The following is a 24,386-nucleotide window of genomic DNA, read 5'->3' on the forward strand; positions in this document are numbered from 1 at the left end:
GACGGCCTCGTCACTCCGGGTCACTCCGCGTCACTCCAGGTCACTCCGTGTCACTCCGGGTCAGGAGGCCCCCCCAAGCTGACCAAAAGTTCCGTTTGTGTCCAACGAGGGGTCCGGGAGCGGAACCGCGGTGGACCACGTGACGGCCGCGTCACTCCGACGTGACGCGGACGTCACGTGCTCCTCGCAAAGGAATAGAGGAATGGCTTCCTGACTCACCGCTGGACCACCAGGGAGTTTTGGTAAGTCTTGGGGGGGATTAAGGAGGGTGAGGGGTTTAAATTTTTATTTAGGATCAACGATCGCGATTTCCAACGTATTCAACATAGCTATGTTGAATAAGTTGGAAATCCGATCGTTTTCGCCTCATCACTTTTTTAAGTTAAAAAAAAAAAAGTAGCGTTTTACATATAAGTTCAAAACGAATGCACACCCCTAGTAAACATGTCCCCAGGAATGCTTCCCCTCAGTCCAGCTAAAAGTACTCACACTGTGGAAGCCCACATATGCTTTGAGTGTGGGCAATTTTCACACAGGCCAGTTTATTCGGATAAATGGCTATTTTATTTTATTTATTTATTTATTTATTTAACTGCTTTTAATATACCGGTGTTCGTGCAAGCACATCACACCGGTTTACAATAAACTTGAGAAAGTAGGAAATTACAAAAAACAGGGAGTGGGGGAGTGGAGCAGGAGCGAAAAGAGGGGGGGGAGAGGGGGGAGAGAGGTAAAGGAGGAAAGACAGCAGCTGAGAAAGGTACAAGGAACGTATCAGTATTTACAGGATAGGTTGCTTAATGAGGTTAGAACATGGTTGATTTTTACAGCGGTTAATGAGGAATAAATAGATTATATAATGATATATATTAAAGCTTAATTACAGCAGTTATGGTGGATTATATTGATAACTTATTAAACAATTAAACACATATATATAAAATATTAGCTTATTTACAGCAGTTACAGCAGGTAATAACGGTGTCTTGATTTCGACATATAGGTTGTAAGTTTTAACTGGGGTTACAGTGGAGCACGGTAGGAAGGTGGCGGAGGGGTGAGAGGTGGGCGGGGGTATAGGGAAAGGGTGAGGGGAGGGAGGGTGGGGGTATGGGTGGGTTGAGGGTGAGACTCGGGTGGTTTCAGGGTGGTGAGGCAGGGGAGAGACAGGGGGGAGCGATTGGGGGGGTTTCAGGGGGGTAGACTAAGGGGGCTGGAGCAGTTTCAGGGGGGTAGACTACGAGGGGCTGGAGCAGTGGTAAGCCTGTCTGAAGAGCCAGGTCTTAATGCCTTTTTTGAAGATGGTTAGGGAGGGTTCAAGACGTAGGTATGTGGGGAGGGAATTCCAGAGGGCGGGGCCTGCGATGGTAAAGGCTCTTTCTCTGGTGGTGGATAGGCGGGCAGTTTTGAGGGGGGGAGTGTGGAGGGTGCCTGTGGAGGTGGATCTAGTCTGGCGGGTGGAGAGGTGGAAGTGGGGCATTTCTTTAAGCCAGGGGGAGTTGTTTTTGTAGAGGGTGTTGTGAAGTATAGTAAGGGTTTTGTATTGGGAGCGGAACTGGATGGGCAGCCAATGTAGGTCTACTAAGATGGGTGTGATATGCTCTCTTTTACGTGTATTAGTAAGGATACGAGCCATGGCGTTTTGAAGAGTTTGTAGGGGTTTGATGGTGGAGAATGGGAGGCCTAGTAGGAGGGCGTTGCAGTAGTCCACTTTGGAGAAAATAGTGGACTGTAGGACTAATCTGAAGTCTTGAGTATGGAGTAAGGGCTTGAGTTTTTTGAGGATCTGGAGTTTGTAGAAACCTGCTTTGAGGAGGGACTTGATGTGTGGTTTGAAATTCAGGTGTTGGTCAACGGTGACTCCCAGGTCTCTTACGGAGGGGGGTAGTGTGGGGGAGATGTAGGGGTGCGGTGGTGTGGTGGAGGTATCGTGTTCAGGTTGTTTGGATATAAAGAGTAGTTCGGTTTTGGTTGCATTGAGAGCAAGGTGTAGGTCGGTTAGTAGGGAGTTGATGGAGACTAGGCAAGATTCCCAGAAAAGGATGGTTTCATTGAGGGTTTTTTGAATGGGTATGAGAATTTGTACGTCATCGGCGTATAGGAAGAAGTCCAGGCCTAGGTTTGAGAGTAAGTTGCAGAGGGGGAGGAGGTATATATTGAAGAGGGTGGAGGAAAGGGATGATCCTTGGGGAACGCCTTGTCTGAGGGGAACGTGGCATGATTCAAAGTTATCAAGTTTTATGAGGTATTCTCTGTTAGTAAGGTAGGAGGTGAGCCAGTCTAGCGCTGTGTCGGCGACTCCTATCTCTGTCAAGCGTGTGATAAGGATCTGATGATTGACAGTGTCGAAGGCTGCCGAGATATCTAGTAGGGCCAGTAGGTAAGATTTTCCTTGGTCTAGTCCGATGAGCATGGTATCAGTGATGGCTAAGAGGAGCTTCTCGGTACTTCGGCCTTTCCGAAAACCAAATTGTGAGGGGTGCAGGAGATTGTGGTCCTTGAGGTAGTCGGTGAGCTGGGTGTTGACTACTTTCTCGAGGACTTTCGCGAGGAAGGGTAGATTGGATATGGGTCGATAGCTTGCTGGGTCAGAGGGGTCAAGGGAGGGTTTTTTTAGGAGGGGTTTCACAACGGCGAGTTTGAGGGGGTCTGGGACTTTGCCGAAGGTGAGGGAGCAGTTAATGAAGTTAGCTAGGGGTTTGGCGATGGTGGTAGGTATGGAAAGGAGGGTTTTGGAGGGGATTGCGTCTAGGAAGTGTGTGGCCGGTTTCATTTTTTTGAGGATGGTCTCAATTTCTAGCGTGGAGGTGGGGTCGAAGGCTTTGATGCAGGAGCTATCGTGTTTAGGGGAGGGGGATGTGGTCGTGGGGTTGTGGGGGAAACGTTGGAGGATGTTCGAGATTTTGTGCTGGAAATAATTCGCAAGATCCTCGCATTTTTTTTTGGAGTTTTCTTCAGTCGTGGCAGGGTGGGGGGTCTTGGTGAGGTTATTGACGTAGGAAAAGAGGGCGTTGGCATTGAATTGTAGGTCGTGAATTTTTTTGGCATGAAAGTCCCTTTTGGCGATGATGGTGGCTTGTCGGTAGTTGTGCAGTGAAAGTTTATACACTGCTTTGTGTTGGGTGGAGGGATGGCGGCGCCACAGGCGTTCTTTTGATCTGAGGTCTTGTTTCACCCTCAACTTTTTTCAAGCCGTGTTTTTCTGTTATATTTGTTTTGAGTTTGTGTTATCTAAATGTTAAATTATACTTTCCTGCTGAATCGTATGCCTTCTAATCAAGCCATGCCTGCTGCTTTACCTGCTTTCTTCATCCAGGCTTTCAAATACCTCTCCTCCTATTATATCATTGTCAGGATTGAGGCAGATTTGAATCATATTGCTGATGGCACTCTGACCCCAGTCATTATCCTTTCGAGCTTTGTTAAAGTACTTCAAGCTTTCATTTGGTTGACCCACATGCCTGTTTATAGAGTAAAAAGTAAGAGGTGTGGAGAAGAAAAGGAAGAAAGAGGGATGAGGAATTGTTCATTTTTAACTCAAACTTAAAAGAGTTTATTGCTGTTTTGATGAGCAACAATCTAAATTGCATTATCTATATTACCAGAGCTGTGACATTTAAAGAGAAGATAATCTAGCCTCTATGGGTTATAGAAGGATCTATGTAGGAAAATATTTTTTTAAAGGGGAGGGAACCTCAGGAAGGAAACTAGTAAAATTGGTTTGAAGAGAGACTAAATAGTAGGGGTGTGAATCGTGTGATCGATCGTCTTAACGATCGATTTTGGCTGGGGGGGAGGGAAATCTGATCGTCATGTTTTTTGTTTTTTTTTAAATCGTTAAAAATCGTAAATCGGGGGAGGGCGGGAAAACCGGCACACCAAAAAAACCCTAAAACCCACCCGAACCTTTACAACAAATCCCCCACCCTCCCGAACCCCCCCAAAATGTTTTAAATTACCTGGGGTCCAGTGGGGGGGTCCCGGCGCGATCTCCAGCTCTCTGGCCACGGCTGTGTTAAGAGAAATGGCGCCAGTGGCCCTTTGCCCTTATCATGTGACAGGGCAAAGGTAGTGCCGGCGCCATTTTGGTTCCTGGCTCCCGACGTCACGCGTGCAGGAGATCGCTCCCGGACCCCCGCTGGACCCCCAGGTACTTTTGGCCAGCTTGGGGGGGCGCCCGTATGACATAGTGAGGGCAAAGGTAGCGCCGGCGCCATTTTGAAGGTTGGCAATACGGCCCGCGTGCAGGAGGTCGCTCCCGGACCCCCGCTGGACTTTTGGCAAGTCTTGTGGGGGTCAGGAGGCCCCCCCAAGCTGGCCAAAAGTCCCTGGGGGTCCAACGGGGGTCCGGGAGCGATCTCCTGCACGCAAAGGTAGTGCCGGCGCCATTTTGGTTCCTGGCTCCCGACGTCACGCGTGCAGGAGATCGCTCCCGGACCACATGATAAGGGCAAAGGGCCACCGGCACCATTTCTCTTAACACAGCCGTGGCCAGAGAGCTGGAGATCGCGTCCACTGGACCCCAGGTAATTTAAAACATTTTGGGGGGGTTCGGGAGGGTGGGGGATTTGTTTTAAAGGTTCGGGGTGGGTTTTAGGATTTTTTTGGTGTGCCGGTTTTCCCGCGCCCTATTTAACGATACAATACAAATGCCCCTGACGATAAATCGGGGGCATTTGTATTGTATCGTGCACTCTAACGATTTTGGATGATTTTAAAATTATCTGACAATAATTTTAATCGTTCAAAAACGATTCACATCCCTACTAAATAGCCTTAGCTGTAAATCCTGTTGCTGAAATGTGGAACCAGAGTTGACTGTTTTGCTTAATGAATGACAACAGCTAATCCAACCAGAAACGTAAGTATTTTAATACTGGTGAGGAGCCTAAAAATTAGGGACTCTCACTCTATATTAACAACAAAAATGAATATGATGCTTAGAACAGATATGGGTGTTTCTCTCTACGTAGCAGAAAGCAATTTAGAATTTCTTTTAAAATGAATCAAATCAGAGAAAAACTCAAAAACTTCCTTATTATCTTAAATCAAGCTTCAATATGTACATATCTGTTTTGTATAAAAAATGTAACAGAAACAAATGTGTTTTATATTATAAGTACAATTTTCAAAAGCTATTTACATGGGTAAATGGCTAGTTGCCTGTGTAAATCTGTTGCCTGAAAATTGCTCATCCTCCCTGTGGGCCAGAGGATTCTGCACAATATGCATCCTTTTACCCCGTATTCAACAGAGACATTCGTTGGGGCAGGATTAGGGAGGCAAACACTAGGTATGTGCAGAGCAAAAGTTTATGTTCATAAGTCCATAAGTCGAAAGGGGGTCCCATTTGCGGTCAATATGGACATATGGAGAATTCCATAAGTTGTCTATGTCCATACGTGCAAATAAAAATTTAAACCCCCTCACCCTCCTTAATCCCCCCCCCAAGACTTACCAAAACTCCCCAAGCTGGCCAAAAGTTCCTTTTGGGTGCAACGAGGGTCCCCTGGAGCGATCGCGCGGGGAATCACGTGACGCCGCGTCACTCCGACGTGACGCCGACGTCACGTGCTCCTCGCAAAGGAGTTCAGAAATGGCGTCCTGACTCCCTGCTGTACCACCAGGGAGTTTTGGTAAGTCTTGGGGGGGGGGGATTAAGGAGGGTGAGGGGTTTAAATTTTTATTTAGGATCAACAATCGCGATTTCCAACTTATTCAACATAGCTATGTTGAATAAGTTGGAAATCCGATCGTTTTCGCCTCATCACTTTTTTAAGTTAAAAAAAAAAAAAAAGTTGCGTTTTACATTTAAGTTCAAAACGAATGCACACCCCTAGCAAACACTATAACATGCGAAGTTTTACATTTCCAAAACTAAGTACCATGTTGAGAAAGGAAAAGTATCCGCAGAAAAAGCAGGTGCAAACCTCTGCACTATTCCCCAGGGCAGTTCTCAAAGGGAAAGCATGCACGCATACTTGAGAACTAGTGCAAAGTCCATAGGCTACTGAACCCGTGGATTCTGCAAGTACCTATGTTTGTTTGAAAATTGCCTCCTATTCAGAGATTTGTGAAGTCAGGAGGAATTATTATCAACAGAATTAATTACATGTCATCCTTTTTTATCTATAGTACTTATACATGTTAGTTTGTGAAATGTACCAGCAGTAGAGGCCTTTGCAGTAGTTATAGCCTGGCTCCATAGGTGTTCGAGTCGACTTTGCTAATGCCATTTCAAAGAAAGCTGGAGCTTCATCAAGTTTACCACTTCTTCTAAGCAAATCAATTAATCTGCTTATAACTATGAAGTTATCTAAATAAAATACAAGAAAGAATATATACAAAATTAGAAAATAGCATTTGTTAAAAGAAAAAAATGACAAAATGATCAATTCAGTATTGTATATTCAATCCCTAAATTTAGATAAAGTACATGTTTCTATTTTTCTTTTCAAAATTTCTAGGGAATTTAGTGCTCATAAAAGTTCTAGATTGATAGTAATGAAACCAAAGTGCCCTATTTATTTACAAAACAGATACAGCATCAGTAGTGGTAATGCAAGCTTTCCCAGACTGTGCTGCCAATGTGCCATAACTGTATTTTGCAGTGATGAGACGGTGATTCAGCTCCATACCTGTGCAATCTTTGGCCTGTCTGATGTGAGTACCAATAATGGTACCAATAAGTGCCAATATGTGATGGGAGTTTAGTGATGTGGCCATATATCCATTGGGAACTGGACTGAGAACATCAACTTGTTTTATATAGGCCGCTTTTTTACCAGCCTAAGCCAGATTTGAACCAGCTGTCTAGTTGGAAGCATAATAGCTTATCTGTAATTGGTGCTCTATGATGACAGCAGTGCAATAAGCGAAAAGATGGGTCACATGACTCCATCTTCTGTTGGCTTAGGGAAATTCTTTCAGAGCATTCTATGAAAGTTTTAGTAAATGTGTAGTTTCACATGTGCTGCCAGACCTACAGCTACTCAGTTTACTGTATAACTCAATTAATAACAAAATTACAACTTTTGTCCCTGGATCCATTAACCAAAATCTCTCATTATCCAGAAAATAATTGCAGCCCCTTAGGCAGTGATCCAGTTGCACAGATGATATAAGCTAGCACCTCAGCCTCATTTCATTTGCTCACAATGCACAATAGCAGCATTGCTCTTCTGCTCCCAGAATTTCGGGAAGCAGGTACAATGGTAAGTCTGGGAGAAAACATAATAACATAGTAATGACAGCAGAAAATACCAACTGGTCCATCCATTCTGCCCAGCAAGTTTCTTATGGTAGTAACTGCCACTCCATGTAAGTTATCCCCATATTTCGGTTATGGGTGATAACAGCTGCTCTGTGCAGGTTAGCCCCAAGCCTTATGTTAAGGATAATAATATTTACAATCAAAAGTAGGGATGTGAATCGTTTTAGGACGATTAAAATTATCGTCCGATAATTTTAATATCGTCTTAAACCGTTATGGAACACAATACAATAGAGATTCTAACGATTTATCGTTATAAATCGTTAGAATCGTGAGCCGGCACACTAAAACCCCCTAAAACCCACCCCCGACCCTTTAAATTAAATCCCCCCCCCTCCCGAACCCCCCCCAAATGACTTAAATAACCTGCGGGTCCAGCGGCGGTCCGGAACGGCAGCGGTCCGGAATGGGCTCCTGCTCCTGAATCTTGTTGTCTTCAGCCGGCGCCATTTTCCAAAATGGCGCCGAAAAATGGCGGCGGCCATAGATGAACACGATTGGACGGCAGGAGGTCCTTCCGGACCCCCGCTGGACTTTTGGCAAGTCTCGTGGGGGTCAGGAGGCCCCCCACAAGCTGGCCAAAAGTTCCTGGAGGTCCAGCGGGGGTCAGGGAGCGATTTCCCGCCGCGAATCGTTTTCGTACGGAAAATGGCGCCGGCAGGAGATCGACTGCAGGAGGTTGTTCAGCGAGGCGCCGGAACCCTCGCTGAACGACCTCCTGCAGTCGATCTCCTGCCGGCGCCATTTTCCGTACGAAAATGATTTGCGGCGGGAAATCGCTCCCTGACCCCCGCTGGACCTCCAGGAACTTTTGGCCAGCTTGTGGGGGGCCTCCTGACCCCCACGAGACTTGCCAAAAGTCCAGCGGGGGTCCGGAAGGACCTCCTGCCGTCCAATCGTGTTCGTCTATGGCCGCCGCCATTTTTCGGCGCCATTTTGGAAAATGGCGCCGGCTGAAGACAACAAGATTCAGGAGCAGGAGCCCGTTCCGGACCGCTGCCGTTCCGGACCGCCGCTGGACCCGCAGGTTATTTAAGTCATTTGGGGGGGTTCGGGAGGGTGGGGGATTTAATTTAAAGGGTCGGGGGTGGGTTTTAGGGGGTTTTAATGTGCCGGTTTTGCGATTTTTAGATTTTTAGATTTTTCACGATTTTTCACGATATTTTACCCCCCCAAACGGCAACAATACGATTCCCTCCCCCTCCCAGCCGAAATCGATCGTTAAGACGATCGAGGACACGATTCACATCCCTAATCAAAAGTAAGCAACTGTCAACCCTGCTACTGCTAGCAACATTTTTACAGGGTGATAATTCAGATAATGCTGTTTGAATGTGTATTGCTTTTGGGCTTGGCCGTAGAAGCAGGCCTTTAATTTTTCCCTAAGGTCTGCATATCAGTACCCCGAATCATAAAAGTCGGGGCCTAGTGTTGGCTATCATCTGATTCCAATTCCCCTTTTTGTCTTTTGCCCCTGCTGAAACGGAGAACAATGTTGCAGTTGCATCAAAAGCAGCAAGGCTAATTGATTAAGAATAGTAATCCCAATGCCTTCTGTTAGGGGTAGTATCTGCTAGAGATGTGAATCGGAACCAGAATCGGATCCGATTTCAGTTCCGATTCACATCTCTATAGATGTGAATCGGAACCAGAATCTGCCTCTCCATGTAGGTAACCCCCATGCACCTTTTTTTCATTTCTAACTTCTAGCCTTTAGGGATCTGTAGTGTTTATCTCATGTCCTTTTGAATTCATTTACGTTTTTGTCCTCACTACCTCTTCCAGAAGGTAATTCCAACCATCTACCATTGTAAACAAAATTTCCTGATGTTAGTTCTGAGTCGTCCCTCCTGGAGTTTCATTTCATGACCCCTAGTTCTAGTTTCCTTTCCAACAGAAAAGATTTGACGTTTTTGCATCAAAACCTTTCAGGTATCTGAAGATCTGTATCATATTTCTCCTGTACTTCCTCTCTTTCAAGGTGTTCATATTTAGATCCTTCAGCCTCTCCTCATAAGTCTTCTGATATAGACTCCACACCATTTTGATCACCTTTCTCTGGACCGCCTCCTTTCTGATCTTATCCTTTTTGAGATATGGTCTCCAGAACTGAACACAGTACTCTAGAGGAGGCCTCATTAAGGACTTGTACAAGGGCATTATCACCTCCTATTTCCTGCTGGTTATTACCTTCTCTATGCAGCCCAGCATTCTTCTGGCTTTAGCCTTTGTGTTGTCACATTGCTTCACCACCTTCAGATGCCAGACACCATAACCCCAAGATCCCTTTCCCAGTCTGTGCACATTAGGCTTTCAGCCCCCATCACATACCACTCTTTTGCATTACTGCACCCCAGATGTATGACACTATACTTCTTGGCATTGAATCTAGTTGCCAAATATTCAACCTCTCTTCAAGTTTTCTTAAATCATGTTTCATTCTCTCTGCTCCATCAGGCATGTCTACTCTGTTGCAGATCTTATCATCCACAAATAGACCAACTTTACCTTCTATCCCTTCCACATTCTTGTGACACTCCACTTTATACTGTTCTCTCTTCAGAGTAGGTTTCATTTACTATTACAAACTAATGTCTGTCAGTCAATCAGTGTGTAGTCCACTATACCACCTTGGAGCCAAGTCCCAAGCATCTCATTTTATTCATGACTCTTCTATGCAGGACCATATCAAAAGCTTTGCTGAAATTCAAGTAAATTATATTACACATTCTTCATTGATCCAATTCTGTAGTCACCCAATCAAAAAAATCAATCAGATATGTCTGTCAAGACCTTCCCCTGGTGAATCCATGCTGCCTTGGATCCAGCAACCCACCAGATTGTAGATAGTTCACTATCCTTTCCTTCAGCAGCGCTTTCAGTAATTTTCCCACCACCGAGGTGAGACTAATCGGCCTATAGATTCCAGCCTCCTCTCTGCTTTCGCCCTTATGAAGCGGGACCAGTACCATTCTTCTCCAATATCATGGCACCATTCCTGTTTCCAGGATCATTGAACAGGTCTTTCAGAGAACCTGCCAGCATATCTCTGTTCCCTTAGTATCCTGGGATGTACTTCATTTGGCCACATGGCGTTGTCCATTTTCAGTTTTTGTAGCTCTTCCCATACATTCTCTTCAGTAAATGGGATTGCATATACCCCACTTCCATTCATGGTCTTGTCAGCCAACAACAGTCCATCTCTAGGGCCTTATTTAACCAATATCGAACTAAAGTATTTGTTTAATATTTCTGCTATTTCTTTGTCTTTCTCCACACGTTGTTCCACACATTGTTTCTTTCAATTTCACTATACCACCTTGGGCTTTCATCCTTTCTTTGATATATCTGAAAAATGTTTTGACATCTCGCTTTGGCAATCCTTTCTTCTGTTCAACCTTATACTTTCCTGATTTATTTTTTCGTCTTCCTCACTTCCACCAGGTATTCCTCCCTGTCTTCATCTTTTTGGATCCTTTGTACTTCTTGGATGCTGTTCTTTTTGCCTTTATTTTTTCAGTCACTTCTTTTGAAAACCAGATCGTCTTCTTTTTCCTCTTACATTTATTTACTTTTCTGACATAGAGATTTGTTGCCTTTGTAATAGCTCCTTTTGATTTGACCTACCTCAACTTTTTTCTCCTAGTCTTCCAGTTCTTCTTCCAGGTATGTCCCCATTTTGACAAAGTCCATATTTTTGAAATTCAAAACTTGGAACATTATGTGACTTCTCTGTATCCTATTTACTATATCAAACCATAGCGTCTGATCACTGGTGCTCAGGTAAGCACCTACCCAGACATTAGAGACATTATCCCCATTAATGAGCACTAGATTGAGTATCACATTGTTGAGTTTGTGGACCCTTGAGCCGGCTTGAGAGCAGATGGATCCACCGAGGGGAGGCCCTCTAATGGTACTCTTAGCAGGGAGGTGGAGCAGGACCAGGAGACCAGACTGGAGCTTCACCTTTACCAGCCCTCATTGCCCGCAGGTTGAGTCCTTGGGTGCCGGGGATGGCAGGGCTTAGGTGAAGGTCTCCTGGCAGGGAGAGTCCAGTAGGCAGTCCGAGTCGAGACTGACGGAGGTCCGGAAGAACAGAGATGGTCCAGGAGTCAAGGAGGGCAGCAGCGGTGCAACACAATAAACCAGGCCAGAAGTCAGGGTAGGCTGAAGACAAGCAGGAATCAGCGAACACGCCAGAGGTCAGGACAGGCAGAAGACAGGAGAATCAGGATACCAAGCCAAGTTTAGAGCCGAGGAGACAACTGAAGACAGGAACTGGAAGAGGAGCAGAACCACAGGACCAGGAACACAGGAACTGGAACAAGCAGGAACACAGGATCGGAGGCAGGAAAAAGCAGGAACACAGGAACTGGAACAAGCTGGAACACAGGAATGGAAGCAGGAACCCAGGAACAAGCAACTAGCTACTCACACGAGCTGACCTGTTGCCAAGTGTTGCGTCTTTTGCTGCTTGACGCCCTCACTCCGCCCTCTTTACCTCTGTGGCGACTCCCTCCGGGTCTGATGGACGGTTAGCAGCCACAGTGTCTTCTTGCCGTCTCCCTCCGGCGTCCCCGGACCGGCACGACGCTGCAGATCCGCCATGTTCCTGATGACTTAGGGCGCGCGCACACTCCGATTGATGTACCAACAAGGGTGCAAACCTCTGGGGTGTCCCCCTGAGATGGCGTCATCCGCTTCCAATATAAAAGGTATCAGTATTCACTAACAGATCGAGTTAGCAAGGGGAATTGCTTCGGCGTTACTCCCAAGCTACTCTGCCCCCTCGGACTTACCAGGAGTACTCGCTCCTCGGGGGCCTCGCTCTCTTTTCTTTATTTTCAGATTGCCGATAGGAACCGGTACTCGCTCCTCGAGGGTCCATGTTCCTGAACACTCTGAAGATTCTCTTCTGCCTGGAAGCTATCACAGATACAGACATTTGTGAGTTACCATCGTTCTCTCAGAGATTTCCCTGGAACCAGGTACTCGCTCCTCGTGGGCCTAACCCTTTCCAGCTACTGAGTTTCCTAAAGACCTTATGTGAGTTTTGTCATCTAGTTCTGGCTATGAGCACAGCATACCTTGTCTACTCACTATCTATAGTTTCTCTACAGCTCAGCAACCCTGGGATCACTGTTCCAGTACCTGAGGGACTTCAGCCCTGCCGGGCATGTCAGCTCACTACTGCCACCTCTGGTGGTTCTACTAACCTGTCTAATAAAAGAATTATCTGTGCCTATCTCTGTACTCAAGCCTAGCCAGTGGTCCCTCTCAGGATATCCTCCTGGGGGCGCAGTCTTCTGCCATCATCAAGGATCCACCTATCTACATTCCTCTACAGCTGAGTGCCCTCTCCAAGCACTCTGCTGGTAACAGATTGCTACTCCTTTTCATCAGGAGTCTTCAGCAACAGATTCATAACAGATTGCTACTCCGCAGTCTAAACCCTAACAGATTGTTTACTACTCCCTCTACAGGAGCTGAGCATATCAGATTGTTAACTCCTCCGTCCACAGGAGCAGATTCATAACAGATTGCTAACTCCTCCTTCCTCAGGAGCCAAAGCATAACAGATTGCTAACTCCTCCCTTCCTCAGGAGCCGATTCCTAACACCAAGGCAAGGAAGGGAAGCAGGAAGTGGGCTTTTATAGTCCTAGCCTGGGATGTCATCGTTGGTTGCCTGGCTGAGGTTTCCCGCCATGGCCCCTTTAAATGTAGAGCTAGGCCGTGCGTGCGTGCCTAGGGAGGAGAAGTCTAGGAGGGAGTCGGCGGCGTTTCCTCGTGGGGAAAATGCCGCGGCAAAGGCCCGATGCAGCCTGCCCGGCAGGACCATGGAAGCAGACTGAGGCCGGCATCTGCCAGGTGAGTTGGGGAGACCCGGTCATGGCAGTCCATGGCCAGGGTTCACAACAGTACCCCGCCCTTACGCCCCTTCTGAGAAGGACCAGGCTTGTCTGGGTGCTCACAATGGAACTGAAGGAGGAGAGACTTATCCAAGATGTTGGAGGCGGGTTCCCAGGAGTTTTCCTCTGGGCCGAAGCCCTGCCAGGAGATCAAATACTCCCAACGTCTATGGTAGTACCTGACATTTAGTATGTCTTGGACTTGGTAGATGGGGTCCTCGTCAGCAACCACATCCAGGAGTTCGTGAGGTTTCCGGTGGAATGCTGATAGGATTAGAGGCTTCAACAGTGAGACATGAAAGGTATTGTGAATTTTTAGGCTGGAGGGCAAGTACAGATGATATGAGACCAGACCTAAGTGCTCCCTCACAGTGAAAGGTCCGATGTACTTCGGTGCCAAGTGCTTAGAGGGTACTCTTAAACAGATGTGATGAATGCTCACCCACACTCGGTCTCCAGGTTTAAAGAGTGGAGCTTGCCGACGGTGTTTGTCTGCACTCTTCTTGGCGGACTCGGCTGCTTGCTGAAGGTGAAACTGAGTGGAGGTCCAAAGGGCATGAAGTTACTGAGCTGTGAGTTGAGCTGCCAAGGGTAATGGCAACAGCGGAGTTGGTTCTTCCCAGAGACAATCTGGAACAGAGATGCCCCCATCACAGATTGTATGTGATAGTTATACGAAAACTCCGCCCAAGGTAGGAGGGATGCCCAGTCATTGTGTCGGTGACCCACAAACGAACGAAGGTAGCCTTTCAACGTGCAATTGGTCCACTCTGCTTGTCCGTTTTCTTGCGGGTGAAACTCCAATGTAAAGTCCAGTTTGACTCCAAACGTTTTGCAGATGACATGCCAGTACTTGGCGGAAAATTGTGAGCCACGGTCCAAGGCTATATGTTGAGGTAGCCCGTGCAAATGAAAGACATGTAGGGCAAATATATGGGCAAGTTCAGGTGCCATAGGCAGTTTCGGGACAGCCACAAAGTGGGCCATTTTCAAAAATCTATCAATGGTTACCCAAATCACTTGTTTTCCTTCCGATACTGGTAAGTTCACCACGAAGTCCGTGGAAATGTGGGTCCACGGCTCCTCAGGGTTAGGGAGCATTTGCAAAAGCCCCCAGGGGTGGCCAGGAAACAGCTTCTGTCAGGCACATGTTGGGCAAGAACTAACATAGGCTTGGACGTCTTGATTAACGTGGGGCCACCAATAATAGCGAGTCAGTAGTTCTAAGGTGCAAGCCTTGCCAGGATGACCAGTGGTCAAAGAGTTGTGGGCCCAGAATAAGACCTTCTTCATGAGATGAAGTGGCACTACTGTCTTGCCTGTAGGGACTACATTGGTAGCAATAAGATGGACCTGAGCTGGATCCAGGATGTATTGCGGTACCACTGGAGTATCCTCGGACTTAGAAGTATGAGAGAGAGCGTCAGCTCGGATATTCTTTGAAGCTGGGCGGTATCAGAGAGAGACGTTGAACTGGTTGAAGAACAGGGACCAGCATGCCTGCCAGGGATTCAGCCACTGAGCCCGGCACAAGTACTCCAAGTTCTTGTGGTCTGTGTATATGGTTATAGAATGTTGGACCCCCTCCAGCCACTGTTGCCACTCCTCAAAGGCCATTTTTATGGCAAGCAGTTCTTTATCCCTGAAAACATAGTTTCTTTCTGCAGGGGAACATTTCCGGGAGAAATAGGAACAAAGTAGCATCCCCCATTGGATGAGAACTGGCTGAGCAACATTTGCTTTCTCACAGAACAAGCAAGATGGTAGTCCTCACATATGGGTGAGTACCGAGCTGAGGATGCCCGAGAGTGTACCCAATGCACCCAAGACGTGCAAAAGGCGCAACGTCGGGGGTAGAATTTGGTAAGGAGGGCATCCTGAAACCCTTAATGGGTTGGTGGAAGGATGTTGGGTAGTTAAACCGAACAGAAGAGGAGTAGATAAATAATATCGTAAAGGATGGATTCTTCAAATTACAAGTTTTGAAAAGGTTGAGACCTCTCCTCCATTTCCAAGATTTCCGTTTAGTGCTACAAGCTATCATTCTCACGAAAATAGATTATTGCAACTCGCTTCTACTAGGCCTCCCCGCTAACGCCATAAAACCCCTACAGATGCTGCAAAACGCAGCAGCAAGGATCTTAACCAAGTCCAATAAAAGAGACCACATATCACCTATTTTGAAAACCCTACACTGGCTACCCGTGAAATTCAGAATACTATTCAAAGTGCTCTCAATAACCCACAAGGCTCTACACAACTTGGCACCACTCGAGCTCAAAATCCCTCTCCGATTCCACACCTCCTCCAGACCAGTAAGACAAGCCTATAAAAACAACCTACATACACTACCGATGAAGTCAGCATTAAGCAAAAGAGCCTTCTCTACAGCGGGCCCCAAAATCTGGAACTCTCTCCCACCAGAACTCAGAGCAGTGCAATGCTCATCTACATTTAAAAAAAGACTCAAGACTTGGTTGTTCAACCAAGCTTTCCCATAACAGCTTCCTGTGGAACATCTCGGCCAATGATTACCCACCTGAGAGCTATTTAGATCATCTATAGAACTCACTTAATCTATGGCAGTCGAAGACATAACCTAGTCTTATAATTAGCAACTGTTTATTTAACTTAGGCCTCCCCTTATAATTAGCAACTGTTTATTTAACCTACATTAGGCACTGTATCTTTTACTTATACCTATATTAGGCAATGTATCTTTACTGGTTAACCCCATATTTACTTATCCAAGTTATATCGACCTGTTCTTTGTAAGACATTTACTTGTCAATGTTATTGTTCTGTTAAAATGTAAACCGAATTGATCAGTAATTCTGTTATTGGAAAGTCGGTATATAAAAATGCTAAATAAATAAATAAATAGATTGACTGGCCAAACATGGAAGCATGCCGGCCAGTCTTATCTAAGCGATAATGGGCTGCGAAGGGATGGAGAGAGCTCCAGGTCACAGATTTACAAATATGTACAAGCGGCACTGGCCGAAGGTGAGTTATTGAGGTTGGTTCGGCCCTAACAGAGTGTGGTTACACATGGTGTTGAGGTGAAATGCCTGCTTGTTAGTAGGAAAAGAAGATACATACCATCAATTAGGAGGAATAGGTCTGTTTGCACACTGGAACTCGCAGCTTGGCTTTTGCCACAGGAGAAAAGAGTTAGGTGTAATTCCTATGGAGTGTAGTGCAGTCTGGATAAAATACAAGTGCAATTTTACAGTCCAAGGAGTGGAAAATCCTCTCGCTCTGGTGAGAGAGAGGTGTTGGGGAAAAAGTGGGCAGAGTATATTCTGAGTAAGGTGAGATGCTGCCTCCATCTTAAGAACGATATGTAGTTGAGTATGTAAAACCACTCGGTCACGGAGGAACGGAGGGTCGGGTGAGTATGTAACAAGGTGTGGAACTCACTGACCCTGTTGGCAGAAGTGATGACTACGAGGGAAAGAATTTCCCATTGCAGAGTGTTACGTGAGAGGAAAGGCAAGGCTCGAACGGGGAACGCATGAGTCTTGTAAGCACTAATATATATATCCCATTCCGTAACCAGTAAAAATAGAGGCAACTTAATCAGTGGATAACCCATGGTAAGCTGACTCGGAAGGGGTTGAACCGTTAATCGGGTATCCCCACCCCCAAGTGGTACACCAATTGGAATCGAGGCGTATTCATGTAGAGGATGTCTGGGGAGCAGAATCTGAGGTAGTAAGAGAAAAGAGTGGTGTAAAAATAAAGGGGGTAAAAACCCATTTTTTTTTATGACACATGGTAAATCATGCCATTTTGAATAGTAAGATTTATGTGTAGAAGGATTTTGAGATGCTACCAGTACCTGAGAACATCAGTGAGTCCATGATATGAGACTGACCTGTGAGAAGGCGAATTGGTTACTGGTGTGATAGAATGAGAAGTATGGGAAAGCATACTGGTCTCGGCCAGGACGTGGGTCTGAGAACAGTGAACCCTGTCCCGGTGCAGCATAATAAGGGTGCTGGCTATGAGAGGCATAAGAGGCCTTTGTTGCAGCAAAGGCGTCCATTGGAACGCATTGGAGACATGTGTAGGGAGTAGAATTTGTCCACCGAATGGTTTGATTCAGACGCAGAGGGCAAGTTTGGTTGACCTCAGCACTAGAAGATATTCCCCGCTACACATATTAGGGATGTGAATCGTGTCCTCGATCGTCTTAACGATCGATTTCGGCTGGGAGGGGGAGGGAATCGTATTGTTGCCGTTTGGGGGGGTAAAATATCGTGAAAAATCGTTAAAAATCGTTAAAAATCGAAAAATCGAAAAATCGAAAAACCGGCACATTAAAACCCCCTAAAACCCACCCCCGACCCTTTAAATTAAATCCCCCACCCTCCCGAACCCCCCCCCCAAATAACTTAAATAACCTGCGGGTCCAGCGGCGGTCCGGAACGGCAGCGGTCCGGAACGGGCTCCTGCTCCTGAATCTTGTCGTCTTCAGCCGGCGCCATTTTCCAAAATGGCGCCGAAAAATGGCGGCGGCCATAGACGAAAAAGATTGGACGGCAGGAGGTCCTTCCGGACCCCCGCTGGACTTTTGGCAAGTCTCGTGGGGGTCAGGAGGCCCCCCACAAGCTGGCCAAAAGTTCCTGGAGGTCCAGCGGGGGTCAGGGAGCGATTTCCCGCCGCGAATCGTTTTCGTACGGAAAATGGCGCCGGCCATACGCGTATGGCCGGCACCATTTTCCGTACGGAAAATGGCGCCGGCAGGAGATCGACTGCAGGAGGTCGTTCAGCGAGGCGCCGGAACCCTCGCTGAACGACCTCCTGCAGTCGATCTCCTGCCGGCGCCATTTTCCGTACGGAAAATGGCGCCGGCCATACGCGTATGGCCGGCGCCATTTTCCGTACGAAAACGATTCGCGGCGGGAAATCGCTCCCTGACCCCCGCTGGACCTCCAGGAACTTTTGGCCAGCTTGTGGGGGGCCTCCTGACCCCCACGAGACTTGCCAAAAGTCCAGCGGGGGTCCGGAAGGACCTCCTGCCGTCCAATCTTTTTCGTCTATGGCCGCCGCCATTTTTCGGTGCCATTTTGGAAAATGGCGCCGGCTGAAGACGACAAGATTCAGGAGCAGGAGCCCGTTCCGGACCGCTGCCGTTCCGGACCGCCGCTGGACCCGCAGGTTATTTAAGTTATTGGGGGGGGGGTTCGGGAGGGTGGGGGATTTAATTTAAAGGGTCGGGGGTGGGTTTTAGGGGGTTTTAGTGTGCCGGCTCACGATTCTAACGATTTATAACGATAAATCGTTAGAATCTGTATTGTATTGTGTTCCATAACGGTTTAAGACGATATTAAAATTATCGGACGATAATTTTAATCGTCCTAAAACGATTCACATCCCTAACACATATAATCCAAGCCCATCCGAGAGGATGGAAACTTATGTGGAGAAGGTCTGCTAGTGTGTTCAGTAAGTCTGTTAGATAAGTGGCATGGAGTGAGCAAGGGCCAAGAGTAGAGCTGCACAATGTCACTACAATGTCACTATGCTGTCTGTCTGTATGCACAAAGGTTTGCTGCATAGGCAGTATTGTAAGGCATAAAGGCATAGGGATGTGAATCGGGTGCCCGATCGTTCCTGCTTTTGGGATCGTCTGGCCATGGGAAAAAATCGTTTTCCCCAGTTTTTTTTTAGTGAAAAATCGTTTTTCAGGTTAGTGCGGGCTAACTCATGTTAGCCCGCACTAACAAAAATAGCAAAAAAATAACAAAAAGTAACAAAAATAAACGTTTTTTTTAGTGCGGGCTAACATGAGTTAGCTCGCACTAACCTGAAAAACGATTTTTATGAAAAATCGGGAGTAAAATTGATCGTTTCTTTCTTTTAACCAATTTCTAACAAATTTAGAAATATTGTACAATATTTCAATTTGTTAGAAAAACAATTCACATCCCTATAAAGGCATAACTCATGGCTCAAAGCTCCAGGAAGTTAATGTGAAACTCTGCATGGCGCGGAAAAGACGCATATTGGGTTGAGAAGATGTTAATTCGAACTCTGCAACCCTGAGTAAATGCGAGTATGAGCAGGACCAGTCTAGGTTTTGGCTCTAGATCTGCAATATGGGTCAGGGACGATAGCAGTTGAACAGCTTAGGTCCACTGATAATTGAATTTCACTGAATCTTACTCAGCAATTTTTTTGCGACCTATGAGTAAATGCATGGTGAAAAAATGCCATGTCCCAACAATGAAAGAATTGAGGGGCTGAGGTTATGGTGTATGCGCGCGGAGACATATAGGAATTTGTCAGAATGTCTGTGCGGTTGTTGGACAGGAAGTTCGTTGTGACTGTGGTGTCCAGAAGTGTGCTATATGGGATTTATGGTAGTGAACAGCAATCCCAGGTAGTAGATTTATAGTAAGTCATGAAGAAGGTAGAGCTCCTTGCTTGGGTTGACTGTTGTTATGCAGCTGTCCATGCAAGGAAAAGCGTAAATGATGTTTTACTCCTTAGAGAAACAGCAGTCACTGCTAGTGATTTAATGAAATACCCAAGTTGCCGAAGCTGGTGCAACCGTCAGAGCTTGGGATTGTAATATTGTTGACTCACCATGAAGCACACAGAAAGAATAGAGGAGAGAGGCAACCTACTTCCTGCGATATGGAAGCATGGTGATGAGAGATACCATTTTACCTGCACCTTCTGAAGAAAATTGATACTTCTGAGGTCCAGGGTGGGCAGAGAGTAACTACTTTCTGTTGAAAGAAAGAATAGTGAAATTAAATCTCCCCTCCTGCGCTTTGTAGCATCCAGGGACTGTACCCTGAATCTTGGTACAAAGTGGAGTGGCTGCTCTGATATCCGGCAAGTTGAGAAACCAGGAGGTGTCCAACTGGCGGGGCTGACGTAATCAGGATATCATGTAATCTCCCACTGTTAAAATGTACTATAGTATGCTTACTCCAAACTTACTTATGTGCCTACATGTAAACCATTGCAATGGTATATAACTTAGCAATGGTATAGAAAAGACTTTAAATAAATAAATAAATAAAATAAAATAAAAAAGCCTCTAAAAAGGGCCTTGGGCTCTCACCACAACTATCTACTACTATAAACAATACTGAAATTGCCTTTTTCAATTCGGACCATCTACAAATAGCCTTAGTCTACTCACCACCAGGAACTTTAGATACTGACCCCTCACCATTAATTGAATTCACAACCAAACATTTCAAGCAGGACAAACCAGCTATCCTGATGGGAGACTTTAACCTACATGTAAATAGCGCTCGTTTAACCCATAACTGTGACATCCTTCTCACAGCACTAAATCAACTAGGCTTCAATCAGATTGTCAAAGATCCCACACATAAAGCGGGTCACACCCTAGACCTGATCTTTCTCAGCAACGGCATAATTTCAACCACTAACCCTACATGCGTCCCGGTCCCATGGTCTGACCATCACTTCATCTCTGCCGAACTTCGAATTAAAGACCAGCCTCGTCCTATCTACCCGGCAACCACTATTCAATACAGGAAACCCTGCTCCATAGACAGTCTTAGTAATCGGCTCTCCAAAGAACTCGACTGACTGGATCTCACAGACGCTTCCTCAGCTATCAATTCCTGGCTCAAGATCACAAACGAGGTCGCAGATCTTTCCTGTCCCTCCATCACCAAATCTTTGAAACCACCTCAAGCCAAAAGACATCCGTGGTACACTCCGACACTTAAAATCCTTAAACAAGAACTTCGGAAAAAAGAAAACAACTGGCGCAAGTCTCCATCCACCACCACAATTCTAAACTACAAATCCCATTTTGTATGTTTTACACTATATTGATGTATTATATCTCATATGATGTAAACTGCTTTGGTTCCCCTTAAAGGGGAATAAGGTGGTATATAAACCTAAGAATAAAATAGAAGGGAGTATTAAAAATCTATTATTTGTTTTAACTCTCATTTTAGGGTTTTGGCATATTAAATTCTGTTCTTATTGATAGCCCCAAAACCTTTGTACTGGATAAATGTATTCTTGTAACCTGTCATAGATCTTTCACTTTTATCACTGCTGTCTTCTCATTACTGAATTGCTCTGAACACCTTACCTACATTACAGAAACATTTATGAACTCCCCTCACCCCCCCCAAAAAAAAAAAAATAAGCAGACCAAGCATTGCTTTATTTTGTGGTACCTGGTACTTTATCCAGAAGTTGTCGATAAAGAAGTATGGCTTGTTCATAATCCTGTTTTTTAAACATGAGGTCTGCCATCACCTAATAGAAAATAATTTAAATTAATACATGACTGTTTTTGATAGCAAGAAATACAAAAGATGGCTCCTCTATAAAGTTCAAAATAGATCTCGTACAAGATATAAATACTTTTTGGCATCTTTTACCACAAATCTAATTAGCATCTGGAACATTTAGGATCAGATCCAAATTTAGAAAATGAAATACTACTGACAGCTAATCCAATGTGAGATCCAGTAGACATTACCTAACAGTAGAAACCTGCTGGAATTTTCAGCTAAAGCAAGAGTTTTAAAATATTAAATATAGATTCATTTTCATTCTTCTCATTTTGGAAGCAGACACTGGCTAGATGTCATATGCCTAGGGATTCCCTGGCATAAAAATTATTCAGTGCTTTATAATCTGTTCAGTCTACTGTTGCTAGTACTAAATATAGATCTATGCAATGTAGTCTGGTGTATAAAACATTATTACTGTGCCTACAGAAATAAATATGCCTTATATATGCAAGCATTACACTAAAGATGAGATTAATAAACAATAGGAATATAGTAGGTCGTTGAGGGATTATCGCACTTCTTGTCAGACTGCTAGATGTAGTTATTACTCTAGTACATTATCAAAGGCTTTAAATCGTCCTTTGGAGCTATTTTTTATAATAAGAAAGTTGACAGTACAACCAAGAGTGAAGGCAGATTTTTTTGGATTGTTATGTTTTGGCACAATATTTTGAAAACAAAGTTTAAAAAGTTCAGTCAAGTGTCCAAGCAGATATTGGTTGATGTCAATGCATCTATAATGATTCAGGCAGAGACATGGAGTGAGTTTAGGCCAATGTCTTTGAAAGAAATTGCTAGTATAGTGTTGTGCTTGAAAACAACTACCTCCAGGTTTGATCCTTGTCCATTTATAATTGTTAAAAGTATAAAGGACAGCACTTATGAGATTAGTAGATCCATTGTGAATCAGTCATTACAAGAAGGGCATATGCCCGATTTATTAAAGAAGGTAACTGTTAGGCTGATAGTAAAAGATAATAGTAAAGCGATCAGTGATCTGTCCAATCTTCGACCAGTTTCAAATTTGCCCACTTTGGCAAAAATAATTGAAAAGGGTGTTTTGAAGCAACGGGATGAATATAAGCTCCTTGATGAAAATCCATTTAGTTTTCATAAGAGACATAATACTGAACTATTACTAGTTTCTTTGATGGGCACTTTACTACACATTCTTGACCAGGGTAGGGTGGGTATTTGATTCTACTTGATGTGTCATGTGCCTTTGACACAGTAAATTATACTGTATTGTTGTCCAGCTTGGAATCTTTTGAATTATTGGGGAAAGTCTTGCAATGGTTTCAATCCTTTTTATATGGGAGAAAACAGTGGGTTCAAATAGGGGATTCTTGCTCTAGATGGCATGACTTTGTCATGGGTGTGCCACAGGGATCTGCACTGACATCCACTCTTTTCAACCTCTATTTAGCCCCTTTGGGTAAATTGTTGAAGGAACTGAGTTGACATACTTTATTTATGCAGATGATGTGCAAATATTTATCCTATGTGAGGAGGATGGCAGGTTTCCAGTGCTTTCTTTTCAATTATGTTTTCAAGAGTTAAGCAATGGCTGGCACAGAATGGTTTAATACTGAATCTAAGAAAAACAAAACTGTTGTGGGTGGGTTCACCAGTATTGTTCATGGAGTTTCTTCCAATAACTGTTGAGAATAGTAATCTGTAGAGATGTGAATCGTGTCCTCGATCGTCTTAACGATCGATTTCGGCTGGGAGGGGGAGGGAATCGTATTGTTGCCGTTTGGGTTTTAAAAATATCGTGAAAAATCGTTAAAATCATGAGCCAACCCCCTAAAACCCACCCCCGACCCTTTAAATTAAATCCCCCACCCTCCCGAACCCCCCCCCAAATGCTTTAAATTACCTGGGGATCCAGCGGTGGTCCAGAACGGCGGCGGTCCGGAACTGCCCCTTCAATTGAATCCTTTTGTCTTCAGCCGGCGCCATTTTGCAAAATGGCCACCGCAAAATGGCGGCGGCCATATACAAAAACGATTCGACGCAGGAGGTCGTTCCGGACCTCCGCTGGACTTTTGGCAAGTCTTGTGGGGGTCAGGAGGCCCCCCCAAGCTGGCCAAAAGTTTCTGGGAGTCCAGCAGGGTTCAGGAAGCGATTTCTTGCCGCGAATCGTTTTCCGTACGGAAAATGGCGCCAGCAGGAGATCGACTGCAGGAGGTCATTCAGCGGCGGTCTGGAACCCCCGCTGAATGACCTCCTGCAGTCGATCTCCTGCCGGCGCCATTTTCCGTACGGAAAACGATTCGCGGCAAGAAATCGCTTCCTGAACCCCGCTGGACTCCCAGAAACTTTTGGCCAGCTTGGGGGGGCCTCCTGACCCCCACAAGACTTGCCAAAAGTCCAGCGGGGGTCCGGAACGACCTCCTGCGTCGAATCGTTTTTGTCTATGGCTGCCGCCATTTTGCGGCGGCCATTTTGCAAAATGGCGCCGGCTGAAGACAAAAGGATTCAATTGAGGGGGCCGTTCCGGACCGCCGCCGTTCTGGACCACCGCTGGATCCCCAGGTAATTTAAAGCATTTGGGGGGGGTTCGGGAGGGTGGGGGATTTAATTTAAAGGGTCGGGGGTGGGTTTTAGGGGGTTTTAGTGTGCCGGTTTTCCTGCCCTCCCCCTTCCCCCGATTTACGATTTTTTAACGATAAATCGGGGGAATTGGTATTGTATCGTGGCCCTAACGATTTTTGACGATTTAAAATATATCGGACGATATTTTAAATCGTCAAAAAACGATTCACATCCCTAGTAATCTGTCTATTTTAACTGAGGTAAGGAATATGGGTGTGGTATTAGACTCTCAACTCACTTTGCAGTCATGTCCGTTGCGTGGCCCAATTGGCCTTCTATATAGTAAA

General features: G+C 45.5%; 1 protein-coding gene across 1 annotated transcript in view; it reads right to left on the reverse strand.

Annotated features, from left to right (window-relative positions):
* The window catches only part of TTC21A (tetratricopeptide repeat domain 21A), a 406,154-nt gene that overhangs the window by 43,591 nt on the left and 338,177 nt on the right, over positions 1 to 24,386 (reverse strand). Inside the window, exons 22-24 of the mRNA XM_029588390.1 lie at positions 21,379 to 21,460; positions 6,166 to 6,316; positions 3,300 to 3,461 (exon numbers count right to left, since the gene is read on the reverse strand). Of these exons, the coding sequence (XP_029444250.1) occupies positions 3,300 to 3,461; positions 6,166 to 6,316; positions 21,379 to 21,460 (395 nt within the window). The remainder of the gene's footprint in view (positions 1 to 3,299; positions 3,462 to 6,165; positions 6,317 to 21,378; positions 21,461 to 24,386) is intronic.

Source organism: Rhinatrema bivittatum, chromosome 2, assembly GCF_901001135.1.
Source record: "Rhinatrema bivittatum chromosome 2, aRhiBiv1.1, whole genome shotgun sequence".
NCBI classification, from domain to species: domain Eukaryota; kingdom Metazoa; phylum Chordata; class Amphibia; order Gymnophiona; family Rhinatrematidae; genus Rhinatrema; species Rhinatrema bivittatum.